Genomic DNA, 14,664 nt, shown 5'->3' with positions numbered 1-14,664 from the left:
AACGACATATAGATATGTTTGTGAATTTTTTTATTGTTTCGCTAGTCCTGAATTTCTTTTGTTTATTTCATTGATTTGATTTCTTGGTGGCGGCAACTTTGATTTGAAATTTTCTTTTGTTTGTGATAGTGATTTAAAACACGCAAGTTTAAAATTGGTTAGAATTGCATGACTATTTCTCATCTAGGGGACCCTGGAATCGGTTCTTCATTGGCTGCTTTGCTAAGGTCAAAATGAATTACATAACTTACATAACTTACATAAATATATATCACAATTATACTTATAAATAAACAACTTACCTGAATTAGTTTACACCCATTAGATACTTGATATTTGATATGTATTATCTATTTTAGTACAATGACATGATTTAAATCAACTTAGTACACTTAAGTAACCGTAATTTATTGTCAACTTTAGACTTCAAGAACTACGAAATGGATAAGAGTTGGATGAATTTGTTAAGAGTAAGCAACGATTATCGAAATGGAGTACAAACTGTTCTAAATTTTGCATTTCAATATGCAAGCCAAGAGAATATGATTCTTTGCCCGTATAAGAAGTGTGGCAACATCAATTGGCATATTCGTGAAGTTGTCTACGAACATCTAATTGTTGATGGCTTTATTCGGGGGTATAAAAAATAGATTTTCCATGGAGAGTATACACCTCTTCAACGATTAATCCGGTTTGTCCTCATAATGTTTACTGTCGAAACCACCTTTTTATTTTGAAAAAGAATGAGGATCGACTTTAAAACGAAAATGGAGTCGCCACCAAACCTTTTTTCGAGGTGTGATTGGGTCACCTTGACATTTTAATAAAACGTCTTGATTTTCTAAAATAACTGTTTTGGTCTACGAATTTTGAGAAAACAGGTTCGGGAGTCTATTACGCATGAGGTAGGGTTGGCACCCTCGTAACGCCCAGAATTGGTACCGAATTGATTGTTTAATGTATTATTATTGAAAATTTGAAAAGATTTTAAAATATGATCCTTTGAAAAGAAAATTTGAATAAGCCAAATTGGATGATAAGACACACTCATTTCAAAAAAATAAACTGCCACACTTAGTGAGTTAGGGTACAACAGTTTAATCTTCGAAATTAAGTTTATCTTTTAACTTTTAAAACTCATGCATTTTGAGAAGGATATTTGGTTACTTGGGTCAAACGAAAAATCGAAACCCAGTAAGTTAGGGTTCATCTTCTCGAAATTCCTAACACCAAATATTGTCTTTATTTTAAAAATCTTTAATTCGAGGTAACAAAATGTCAGATCCAGTGAGTTAGGGTCCAACATTTAGAAATCCCGAAAAACTTTATTTAGAATTTGTATGATTTTATTGTAAAGTAAATATTTGGCTATCTAAATTCATCGAAAAGAATTGAAGCCCAGTAAGTTAGGGCACAATCCTCTCAAGAATCGTGATCACCGAGTATTTTTAAAAATTTATGGAATAGAATGATTTTAGTGCTTTAATAAAACACAATTTTTAAAACAAATGTAGCATGATTGAATAGTAATGTATAATGTAAAAGATAATTGGTAATCCAAACACACACTAAAAAGTAACAAGCAAGCAATAGGTAAATGCAAATAGCAACAATAATTTTAATCATATTATACGAACACCAATATTAACAATTAAACATCCAATGAATTAATAATCAATTTTCTAAAAGGTACACCAAGACAATGAAAGGAAAAATTATAATCAATATATCCCATATATAAAAGTTTTAAAATAAATTACATACATGACTTCAAAATAGACTCGAAAAATATTGACTAATTAGTATTTGGTATGAATTGGAAATAGATTTGAAGTAAGCAATATACATTTATTAGTTTAACATGGTTAATGCATATAAAAAAATAGTAATAATACATATATATTATATAAAAAGATTGAAGTATATAAAGTATATAAAGTAAGTTTTTTTAAAAAAGAATTAACTAAAAATCGGTTTAAAATAAAAAGATAACATATTTAAAAAGAAACTTAAAATTAATAATTATAATAATATTAAAACAATAATATATATTTTAGAAATAAATAATTTAATAAGTTATATATATGAAAGAAAAATAGTATTATATGAAGAAAATATTATCATGTAAATATTTAATATATAAAAATATACAAAAGATGAATTTTAAAACATAATAAAAAAATCAAAAAACATATCAAATTTTCATAAAATATATAGAATAATCAATAATGAATTAAATAATAACATGTTAATTTTAAAACTATATATATATATAAAAGAATTAAAACATTGACATATGACAAATTTAAATAATATTAATAATAATTTAACTAATAACATATTATATCTTAAAATTATCCTAATAATAAATTTAAAAACAATATTAAACTTAAACATTAAAATAACGTTAGATTTTTAGAAATAACTATGTCAAAATAAGAACTAAATATATTTAAAATTAAATATATAAAAAGAACTAAATTAAAATTGCAACTAGAATTAAAAGAAAAAAATCGAGCTAAATTGATAATCGATTCAAACCTGAGGGACCAAAATAGCAATTAAACGCAAATATTCGTATACTCAAACCCGAGCAGTGAAAACGATGCCGTTTGATCAAGGATCAAAATGAAAACAGGATCAAATATATGGTATAAATTAAAAAATTGAAGAAAATCAGATTGAAACAACACAAATACAGAAGGACTTGTTGCGCAAATAGACCCTTGAACCAAATTGCGCGGGTCCTGCCCCGGGTCGGGTTACCGCTTAGGTCTGAGCTTCTAAACGGCGTTGTTTTTAAAGCTACTGAAGCATGCTTAAAGCGGTGTCGTTTCCTTCACAATATATAAGCTAAAATAAACCTAAAAGTAATAGCCATCAATCTTTTTTTTTTAAAAAACCTAAAAGAAAAAAATATGTTCCCTGTGCCGCTTCGTATAACGGCCGTTCAGAAGCTCTCCGAACCTTCGCCCAACTCCGATTACGACAGAGCGAACAAAGATCCGGCTACCAGGTAATCTCTTCGCTTTCTAACCCCTCTCTTTTTATCATCGCACTCAAATAATGAACAAATGTGCAAAGAAAAGAGAAAAAAAAAGCTAAGGAAAGATTTAAAATCACCTTTCGAATGCTCTGTTTTCGTTTTTTCTTTAAATATTTTTTTACTTTTGTATTCAATATGCGTAAAAAAAACCCATTTTTACATATTTCTGTTGGCTTTTATAGCCAAATAAAAGGAAAATAACATAATAATAAAAAATCTATTCTATTTCATCATTTGCTATCAAATATTGCTGCTATTGTTGCTGTTTGTTGCAGGTACTGGCATACGGAGGCCAGCTAGGGGACGCACCCGCGCGATGGTCCAGAACGCGCGGGGGGAAGGCTTGGCTGCTGCTGCGTAGGGTTTTGCTTCAGTTTGGGCTAGTATTGTAAATGGGTTTTAAGTTAATTGGGCTAGGTAGTTAGGTCTTAGGTTTAGCGGGCCGGTTCTGGTATTATTTGGGTTTGTAAAAAAAATGTACTGTGGACATTTATTATTTTAATGGTTTTGGTTTGTGCGGACCAAGGCTAATTGGGCCTGTTACATTTACCATCAATCTGTTAGAGAAGATGACATGAAAGATATGTTGCGGGATGCATTTAATATGTGCAGTCATGGTTTGCAATCTTTTCCCCCTGAAATTATTGCATCTGATGATTGTGATATTGGTGGAAATGCTTTTACCAAAACGAGAAGATGTGTATCTGATAAGGAACCAAATGGAGAAGTGGCGAAGTTCTACAAGTTATTTAATGAAATGAATGAAGAACTTTATGAGGGATTGAAATTTTCAAAAATGTCCTTCTATATTCATCTTTTTCTTTTAAAATGTTTAGGAGGGTGGACCAGAAACTCTTTTACACTGCTGTTAGAGTTTTTGAAAGATATGTTTTCATTTCCAAAAACCCCTCATTCATGCAAAGATATGAAGAAACTGATAAGAGATTTAGGCATTGGGTACGACAAAATTCATAGTTTCTTGAATGACTACACGTTGTATTAGGGTGATTGGAAAAACCAACAGCCTTGTCATGTTTACGGTAAATCTCGTTGGATGAATATGAATACATAAGATGTGAATAAGGATGAATCTGAGGCACAATCAAGAAAGAAGCCAATAAAGATTTTGCGATATTTTCCACTAATACCAAAGCTTCAAAGGCTTTTCATGTCGTCAAAGACAATCGAGTCTATGAGGTGGCATCATGATCAATGAACAGATAATGGATTATTAAGGCATCCTGCAGATTCTTTAGCTTGGAAGTCATTTGACAGTAAATTTCCAAGCTTTGTAAGTGATCCTTAGAATGTGAGACTTGGGCTAGCATCTGATGGATTTAATCCTTTTAAAATCATGAGTACTTCATACAGTACTTGGCTTTTAGTGCGTGTTCCTTATAATTTGCCTCTATGGATTTGCATAAAGCAATCTTCTTTTATCTTATCTCTGATTATCCCTGGAAAGAAAGGTCTCGAGAATGATATTGACATTTATATACAGCCACTTATTGAAGAGTTGAAACAGTTATGGGCAGGTGTTGAAACATATGATGTCTTGAGAAATGAGAACTTTTATTTACGTGTAGCTTTGTTGTGGACTATTAATGATTTCCCAGCTTATGCCAATTTATCTGGTTGGAGTACCAAATGACGTTATGCTTGTCCTTATTGTGCGGCGCAAACATGTTCGAAGTGGTTATATAATGGGAAAAATTTCTCTTATATGGGGCATCGTCAGTGGTTAGATGAAGATTATAGATTCAAATTTCAAAGGACTCTATTTGATGGTACTGAAGAGTTCAGAAAAGCTCCTAAGTAGACCATTGGATCTGAAATCTTGTTCATGTTAAAAGATATCTATTTCAATTTTGGGAAGATGAATCAACCACCCAACACGCAAACAAAAAGAAGACCGAGGGAGGCGCATGTTGGCGATGTTGACTGGCAGATTGATGATGAATCTAATGAAGAGGATGATCTTAATGAGGTGGACTTGTGGGAAAAAAAGAAGTATTTTTCTTTAGTTTCCTTATTGAGAGCATCACATTTTGTGACACAATCTTGATGTCATGCATATTGAAATGAATGTTTGCGAAAACATCATTGGGATAATTATGAATGCCAATAGAAAATCGAAAGACAATTTTTAGAGTCGACTTGATCTAGTTGACATGGAAATTCGGTGGGATCTTTATCCCCAATTTCTTCCGAATGGAAAATCTCGGTTGTTGCATTCTATTTTTGCAATGTCGAAGAAAGAAAAAGAAGTGTTCTACACGGTGTTGAAGGATATAAAGGTCCCAAATGCGTATGCATCAAATATATCTCGATGTGTGAGTCTTAAATATCGAAGACTATATTCCCTAAAATCACATGATTATCACATCTTGATGCAAGATTTACTACCAGTTGTTTTACGATGTTGTATGTAAAAAAAAGGGTGACGTCTTTTATAATTGAACTATCCAATATAATGAAAGTTATTTGTGCCAAAGTTTTGAATGTTGAAGAACTTGAGAAAGTATAAGATCGAGCCACCTTGACTTTATGCAATTTGGAGAAGATCTTTCCACATTCCTTCTTCATTATTATGGTGCACTTGCTAATCCATCTCCCTCATGAAGCAAAACTTGGTGGACCGGTATTCTATCGGTGGATGTATCCTATAGAGAGGTGTTAATTTATTTGTAAAGTTTTCATTCATTTATGAATATACCATTAGTTACAACTTTTGATAATGTTGTATATCGTGTTTAGGTTCCTATGCAAACTGAAGTCTTATTGTCGTAATAAGCGTTATCGAGAAGGATCAATTGCTAAATGTTACTTAGCAGAGTACTGTATGACTTCCTACTCTAGATATTTTGAAGATGTTGAAACAAGATTGAATAGAACAAGTAGAAATGTTGGGCTCACTAATCATAACTTAGTCAAAACTTATATATTTCGAAGTTATGGAGAACCAATCAGTAATGTTGAAATTGCACACTTAGATGATAGACCTTGAGTACAAGCACATCGATATGTTCTTTTTCACCACGATTCAATTGAACCATTACGCAAGTAATTTTTATAATTTGATAAATATTCATATTTTTAATTTGTTTATCTTCTAACCAAGTAATCCACTTTTTAACATAGTGAGTACAAACAAGTCTTGAGATCTTATTCACGCTCCCGAAGATTACAACATCGAGATATTCATAAGTTATTCACAGAATCTTTTCATGAATGGTTAGGGCAAACGGTATGCAACTGAAGCTTTCATTGACAAATAATAATTTTTTCGTGTAACATTTATAATTAATCAATTTACTTTCGATTCAATAGGTTTGGAGTGGAAAGGAAGTCAATGACGAAGTTAAATGGCTTTCCCAAGGTCCGAATAGAGTAGTAAAAAGATATAGTGCCTTCCTTATCAATGGATTCAGGTTTCATACAAAATCTCGAGAAAGATTGAGGAAGACTCAAAATTGTGGAATAGTTGTTAATTCTTCCATTACAAGTTATGCTAGTGCTAGGGACAGTAATCTTGTTGAGGGAAATGTAGAGTATTATGGACTTCTTACTGACATTATTGAGTTGGATTACTATGGCAAACAAAAGGTTGTCTCATTTTGATGTGATTGGGCTGATGTTAATACCGCTCGCGGAATTAAAAAAGATCAATTTGATTTTACAATGGTGAACTTCTCTCGATTAATTCACACTGGACAACAATTGATAGACAAGCCGTATGTATTTTCTTTTCAAGTCAAACAAGTTTTTTACTCGAAAGATCCAACTGATGAGTGTTGGTACATTGTACTTCGTAACACCCCTAGAGACTTGTTTGACATGGACAATGGAAGTAGAGATGACATCGACAAAAAATCAAAAACCTTGCCTTTTCTAGAACAAAACTTAAATGAAACTATCCTTAGTACTAGTACACAATTTCAATGGGTTCACCAGGATGTGGATGAAGACATTTACGAATCATTATGTAGTCAGATTTTACGATTTTTTAATTATATGTAATATTATAATTTAAATCTTGATCTTGTTAAATATTTCAACTATTTTATATGTACTATTATTGTTGTAATTAGTTACTAATATTTCAACTATTTTATGTGTATTACAGATAAAATGTCTAGAAGAAGATTGCGAGATATTAGTATTATTCAAAATCCTCCAAATTCGGAAAAAACAAATAGTAAAAAATAGACTGCTATTAGATCTTCGAATGTTCCAAATACAGTTGACGAACTTGTAGAAATTCAAAGTAATGTTAACTTTAATTTACATGCATGTTGACCTTTATTATTGATTTCTGCTTCAATTTCTTATATTATAATATATCATTTTTTCAGCTGAAAGTGGTGGGATGCACAAAACTCGAGGACGTACGCTATTAAAAGATTTATATGAGTTAAATTCTGTCGAGCATGTCAAAGTAGCTAGAAATAGTCTTGGTCAGCCTATTGGATTAGAAACTTGACTTTTAGTAGGATACTTGGGCATTATAACACGAAATGCCAATCTGTTGCCTATCAACTACGAGTCATGGCATCATATGTCTGATAGTAACAAAAATCAAGCTCTCGATAATATTAAGGTAATAACGTGAATGTAATTTATAATATTTTGGTTTAAGTTTCATTTATATTTTCTTTTTAAACTTGTGTTATTTGCAAGAGAGATTTGCTTTAGAGGTCTTGGATAATTATGTGAAGAAGGCATTAGGAAAAAAATGCAGAGAACATAAAAGTGCTTTAAAGAAGCAATATTTTAAGAAAAATATAAAGAGAAATTGCGAAATGTCTCACCGGGAATGCTGAGGTATCAATGGGAAGATGCAATTAGATTTTGGAATTCAAAGAAAGGAGAGGTATTATGTACTTCCAAACTCTTATAATTATTTCGGTTTATAGTGTTTACTATATACGTAATAATAATTTAATAATATAGGATCGTGAGTGAGTTGAAACTACAAGTTGACAAAAATAAAAATTCACGCACACAGTTGGGTCGAAAATTTTTGCTCGTGTAGTTGATGACGAGGTATTTTGAATTTATTAATTGTGTTACATATTAATTACTTTCTATTAAATAATATTTTTCCTACTATATTGTAGGAACTGTTGTCTGGTCAAAAAGTTGGATGCCTTCAGCTTTTTGACATTACACATAGAAAGAAAGATGGATCTCCTATTACTACTGAAGCTGCAGAAATTATGGTATAGTTACTTAATAAAATTTGAAATATTTGAAATATTTATCATGTTTAATTATAATGGTTTAATTCGTCGTTTGTAATGCAAATAATGATAAGTTATGTTGCATTTGTTTTGATTATATATTTCGTTTCTAACTCACTGATTGATTTATTAGGAGAAACTAAAGGATAAAAGGGCGGTATATGGAGCAATCGCTTCAAGTGATAGTTCTGTTAATCTTCACGACATTGATAACCGAATTATCACTGAAGTTTTGGGTCTTGAAAGGTATGGTCGGGTTCGATTTCAAGGATCTTTTGTTAACCCAACCAAATATTTTGGATCTAGCTCGCAGCAATACATGGCTTCGGGGAATCAGGCTCAAGCTGAAGTTCAGAGGTTAAGAGACCAAATGGCTTTGATGTAAGCGAGCACAGTTGAGCAACTTGCTCAACTTAAAGCGAAGGCAGCATTGAGAGAAGCAGAGGCTCAAAGAAAATATGAAGAACTCCAGTTACAACTTAAAGCGGAGGCAGCAGCGAGGGAAACAGAGGCAAACAGAAAATATGACGAACTCTAGCTACAACTTCAGAATATGATAAAGATGTTTCAACAGTCGCAGGAACCGCCATCTTAGACGTTTGTTTTCTTATTGTAAGAATATTTTAACATTATAACTTTTGAATATAATAAATTTTGTTATTTCATTTATTAATTTAGATCATATACATATTTCTTTCGTTGGATTTGAAGTATCATTTAGATTTATAGTTTTTGGTTGGATTTGATGTTACAGGAAATTATGTTGACAATTCAGGTTCTATATGAATGAAAATGGTATGTTAAAAATTTGCCAAAGTTAATGGCGTTTTCTCTACAAACGCCGCCAAAGAACATGACTTTTAGCGGCTTTTTTGGCAAAAAGCACCACTAAAGGTCATGTTCTATAGTGGCGTTTGTGGTAAAAGTGCCGCTAAAAGTCATGTTCTTTAGCGACGCTTGTGATAAAAGTGCCGCGAAAGGTTATGTTCTATAACGTTTGTGGGAAAAGTATTATAAATTACATTCACGTTAAAAATGTCGCTAAAAACCCGTTTTGTTGTAGTGGTAGCTGTGTGCTTTGGGTGTGAGCCTAATCTTTCCTTATCGCTATATTTGACCCTGAACCTTAAGCACCAAGTGACCTTAAAATCATGGTAAAATTTGGTTATGTTTCTTGATTATTCTAGTACTTCTTATACACAACACATTGTTAAGGAGGATGATTGCATACGAGCATAGAGATGTATTGTATCTAATTCTTCCTAATTGTGTGAATTGTTGTTGATACTTGTTAGCATACAGAATTTTGATTGTGTCCTTGAAAGCATGTTCGTGTGTTTCATTGGTGTGTGACAATATTTTCGACTATTGATTCAAGTTGAGTATTTCTTTAGTTTGCATGTGCATTATTGTTTGTTTTGTTTGAGGGCAAGCAAAATGTTAAGTGTGGGGGTATAATAATTACTCATAATTCATATATTTTAGGTCCTTATTGATTGATAGGTGTTGAAATCACCAAAAAATATTGGTACACTTATGCAGTAGATAAATATCAGTATAAAAAGTAGAGTTTGATCCAAAGAGATAAAAATATTTAAAATTGTTGTTTAGATTTAACCAAATTACATGCGAGACAGCTATAATTAAAAACAATATGCTTGCAAGAGATTACTCTTGACTGGATACTGCGGTGTGCTTCGAAAAGTTCATTTCTAGCATAGATAACCAGTGATTATTTATCTAATCATAAAATAAAGGAAGATCATGATGACGATGATGATCAAGGTTTTATAAGAGAAACAGTGACATTCACAAACTCATTCTTCTCCTTGGACAAGCGATCAGAAATAATCTCTCTGTACCTACGGAAAACTTCATCGAGGATTTCTTCACCAAAGTAGCTGGCAAGTAGTGGCTCAGCCACAGCTCTCATGCACTTGGCGACGTTGTACCCACCATCTTTGAATGCATCAGATAAGTCAGTTTCATCCAGATAAGCATTCCAGTTCACTTCAGTTACTTCCAATCGATCGATGTTGAATGACCCTTCCTTTACAACCTCATATTTAACCTCTGCCGGTGATGGTGTGTACATAGGGATGTTAAAGGAGTTCAGTTTCTCTTCTTCTATCAGTCCCTGCATTTAATCATGATTTCTTTATGGTTTCCGCTGATTTAATTAATAACTAGTAATCAACTTTATATTTGCAGCAAACTAAACGTTTAACAAAGTATTCTTTAGGAAATTATCAATATAAGCTCTCTTGTTTAGTCAGATTTAGATTGTTGAAGACTGACCGGTGATAAATCCGATAGTAAATAGAAAGTGTAAGCCAAAATAGATTTCAATTTTATGGGCGCGTCACTACTAGATTTTCAGTGCTGGAAAATGACACAAGCCAAAATTAGCTATGGGCGCACATGACATAGTTTCAAATACTCTGACTTGATCAAGATAATGATTTATTTGATCCTCTAATTTTAAAGAAAAGTTATTTTAGGCTTTTATTTAATTATTCATCTTTCTTTAGCTTTAAACTTGTGTTTTTGTCAAATCACCTCAAAATAGATAGAAAATTTAACTTTTTTTTAATTTTGTTGACATGACATACACGTTGATTACCACGTGAATGACACATCATCATTTAATTAATGTTTTAAAATTTTAAAAATTCAATAAAAATTATTTTTATACTTAAAAATCATTAAAAATATATAAAAATATCTTTAAAATTTTTAAAAAAGTAATTAAATTCTGACATGTCAACAACATGGCAATCAACATGTATGTCACGTAAGAAAAATTAACAAGTGTTAACTTTTCTAATTATTTTGGGGTGATTTGACAAAAAAATACAAGTTTAAGGGTTAAAAGAGATAAAAAATTAAATTGAGAGCTAAAATAACCTTTTTTTTCGAAAAGTTGGAAGGCCAACAAAATCATTATAGCAATTATTAATTCTATACCTCAACGAGCATATCACTAAGAGGCATGGCCAAAAGCTCCCAAAAGTAACAACACTCTTTGCTTGAAGGATCATCACTTCTTCTCCCTATAAGTGTCAAAACCATACGCCCACCATCCACCAGTTCCTCTGATCTACACTTCAAAAACAAGGAAAAATCCTTTTGGAATTGCACATAATATGCCTTAAGCACGTCTGGTGGACTTGTGCTAGCCATGTAAATGTTCCGTTTATTACTTTCCAGCCCTTGAGGAACCTGGATCAAATCAAAATAGTTCACTCATAAATTACAGACTCTTTTCCATTCTAAAATGATTAATGATATATACACAATACAACATTAATATATAAACTAAACCTGGGATAGCCAGTGAAGACTATAGGAAGAGTGTACGAAATGAAGGCTGTTTTTCCTGAAAAGCCTTCCGTAGAAAGAACCAGGTACTCCCGTGAAAAAACATGGTCCGTTGCCGGGTCCAAGTTGCTTCCTCAGTTTGTTTTGGAAGATAGACAAGGACCTGAAAATGGTGTTGAAATCATTCCCAGGAAGATCATTCAGAAACACTTGATACTCGGGGGATTTTTGGCCTATCTTTTGGCGAACACTATCCACCACTTTGAGAAGTTCAGATACCAAAAAGAAAGTATTAGGTCCCGAAGAACAACCCAAATCTGCAATGGCTATTTCTTCCGGATATTTGCTGCAATAGAGCTTAGTTATTGCTTCCTCTGTGATTGGCTTTGTCATGGTTATCACCTTTTGCTGTCCAAGATATTTCAGGTTAAAAAATCACAGCATACATACATACATACATACATACATACATACATACCTGAAGTAAAGAGTTTTTTGCATAACTGGTTTCTCCAACTCCTCCATTCATATGAAGAACTTGAACTACTTCCATCTCGATCAGTCTTTTGTCTCTCTGTAATTACGATCTCTCGAAGCTTGTTATGGTGGTCAAGAGACGTTGCATGAGCCCCTATTTATAGATGATGTTTGTCTCAGCGGCTCCTTAATTTTGGCACATTTTTATACAATCCCCTGTCTTATTTTAACACATTCATTGCATTTATTTAATTTCAAACATTTTTCTTTTTTTTTTTCACATGTAACTAAATCATGCCAAAAGTAGTAAAGGAAGATTCTTTACTTGCAACTGTGTCCAGCTCAGTTACAAGCCAACAATCCTATTAGCAACGACCTCACTTTGTCCGTAGTCGGTAGTCATCAAAATATGTTTACTAATATTCCTAAGAATTACACCATCACCATGTATTTTCAGTCAAAAGCATTAGCCTGGCTCGGAAAAGAATTCAAATTATTCTAATTGAATTTTTAAATTCGAATAATTCAAATAATTCAAATAAACCAAATACAAAATTCTTCTCCCTACCTCTTAAACCATTTTACTTTCTCCCCTAAAATTGTACTTTTCGAAACCCTTAAATTTTTTTTCCTTACACTTTTCTCCAAAAACTTTTACTTCCGCCACAAAAATTTTATTTTTCCCAAAAAAAAATTTCCTTTTACTTCCCCAAAACTCTCCAAAACTTTTTTCCTTTTGCTTTCTTCCAAAATTTTTACTTCTTTCCAAACCCCAAATTTTTTTTTCGAATTTATTTCTACTATTTATATTATTAAATTAAATTTCACATTTTGTACTATTTATATTATTGAATTGTTTAATCATGTTGAATCTTTATCAAATTTTGTTACAATTGAATTATTAATGATGCTATAAAATATTCGTGTTAAAATTTTATGTTGGTATCAATTTCACATTTTATCTTTAAAATAATTTTATTAAAAAATTACATTTTTTATATTTAATATATTTTTTAATTTCAAAATACATGGTGACAAGAATCAGAAAATAATTGAAACAAATAAGCAAACAAAGAAGCCAAATCGTACATAAAAGATTAGCAAATAAATTATGAGGGAATAAAAGTTAATAACAAATTTGATTACGGTGGATGGTAGTGTTACAAGGACCCAAAATCTTTTTTTAATTTAACTTGAAAAAATATATTCAATTCCATTCAATTCAAATTTCATCTCACTCAACTCAATTCGAGAAATTTTCAAATTGAGTTAGGATGATATATAGAATTTGTCAGCTCGATAAACTTGAAATTTTTTCATTCGATTCGACTCAATTGAACGCTCACCTCTAACTCCAACACGCACGACATGTGCCTAAGCTAAAGCTAATAAAACATAAAGCTTATCCGATAAAAAAAACAATGGCATTTAGAGGAATCACCTTTCTACATAGCTCAAAGGTCATGCATAAAGTGTGAGCTTTTAAGGTCTCTAATTGATAGTTGTTGAGTTGACTCCTATTTTAGTCAAAATTGAGAAATAATCTTCCTGTTAAACTCTGTTTATTTCTTTCAATCAAACTCTGATTAGTCTAGATTATTTTATTATTATTTGACCTATGAATTTTGCCTATAAATAGGCTCTTTTACAATATTAGAACTCATAACACATTTAGAGAATTTTGTGTTTATGTTTTGAGGGTTCTTTGTTTTCGGGTTTTTGGGGTTTAGTTTTTATCTCCATCTTTTGTACTCTTCGTTCTTTTTCCATTATAATAAAATTATATTTGCCTATGATTTTTTTATCCTCTTTGGAAGGGGTTTTCCACGTTAAATTTGTGTGTTCAATTTCTCAATTTATTCTACTATTTTTTTTTACTTGTTGCTTAATCAGGTCGATCCCAACAAAAGTGTTATATATAAATATTTTGATCACAATGGGAGACCCACTAAAGATCTTTATATATATATTTAGATCAGGGAAGGGATTTTTTTAGGGTTCTTTCTAGACTTGTTCATGGGTTAGGTTATTCGGCCCGGCCTGAAGACCTGCTCAAAAAGTGAGAGGGTTTGGGTAAAAATATAAGTCCGAAAAATAAGTTTGGGAAAAAAATAAGGCTCGATTAGAAAATGGGTCGGACCTCAGGTAAGGCTTTTTTGGCCTGGACCGAATATGGAAAAAACTGTTATTTTTTATTGCTTTCTTACTATTTTTTTATTGTTTTCTTCGTATTTTCTTTTTTTTTTACTATTTTGCTACTATTTAACTATTATGTTGCTACTAGTTTATTGTTATTGTTTGAATATTGTATGACTCTTGTTTTATTGTTAATTTTGTTACTATTTTAGAGCCATTTGCTTATTAAGTTGCTCCTATCTTAGTGTTATTTAAGTATGCATATTGTTTTATAATTTATTTTTAATTTTTTAAGAAATATTTATTTTAATATTTTTAATATTTTTGATATATTATATATAATTTTAAAAAATTATATAAAAAATTAATACGGTCGGGCCTGGTCGAACCCAAATTTTAGCATTTTTATTCAGGTCGGGCTTAGACAAAATTTTAAGCTCA

The 14,664-nt window shown here is 31.5% G+C and overlaps 1 protein-coding gene across 1 annotated transcript; it reads right to left on the bottom strand.

The window, feature by feature from the left end:
• Positions 1–9,874: 9,874 nt before the first annotated feature.
• Positions 9,875–12,302, bottom strand: LOC107945831 (S-adenosyl-L-methionine:benzoic acid/salicylic acid carboxyl methyltransferase 3). Its single transcript, XM_016879977.2, has 4 exons — positions 12,089–12,302; positions 11,614–12,018; positions 11,257–11,511; positions 9,875–10,426 (listed from the first exon to the last, which is right to left on the bottom strand). Exons 1-4 carry the CDS (start codon positions 12,161–12,163, stop codon positions 10,070–10,072), a joined length of 1,092 nt encoding a protein of 363 aa, XP_016735466.1. The 5' UTR covers positions 12,164–12,302; the 3' UTR covers positions 9,875–10,069.
• Positions 12,303–14,664: the final 2,362 nt, after the last annotated feature.

This window comes from Gossypium hirsutum, chromosome D12 (assembly GCF_007990345.1).
Source record: "Gossypium hirsutum isolate 1008001.06 chromosome D12, Gossypium_hirsutum_v2.1, whole genome shotgun sequence".
Taxonomy (NCBI): Eukaryota; Viridiplantae; Streptophyta; class Magnoliopsida; order Malvales; family Malvaceae; genus Gossypium; species Gossypium hirsutum.
The sequence above is the reverse complement of the archived record's forward strand: the minus strand, read 5'-3'. Positions and strand labels throughout refer to the sequence as shown.

Bases quoted from the DNA above. Each gene is read 5' to 3' on its own strand.
- LOC107945831 (XM_016879977.2), bottom strand. From the start codon at position 12,163: ATGGAAGTAGTTCAAGTTCTTCATATGAATGGAGGAGTTGGAGAAACC. The intron at 12,019-12,088 runs GTATGTATGTAT...TATCTTGGACAG, and splicing joins CAAAAAACTCTTTACTTCAG to CAAAAGGTGATAACCATGAC. The intron at 11,512-11,613 runs GTTTAGTTTATA...GATTTGATCCAG, and splicing joins GTCTTCACTGGCTATCCCAG to GTTCCTCAAGGGCTGGAAAG.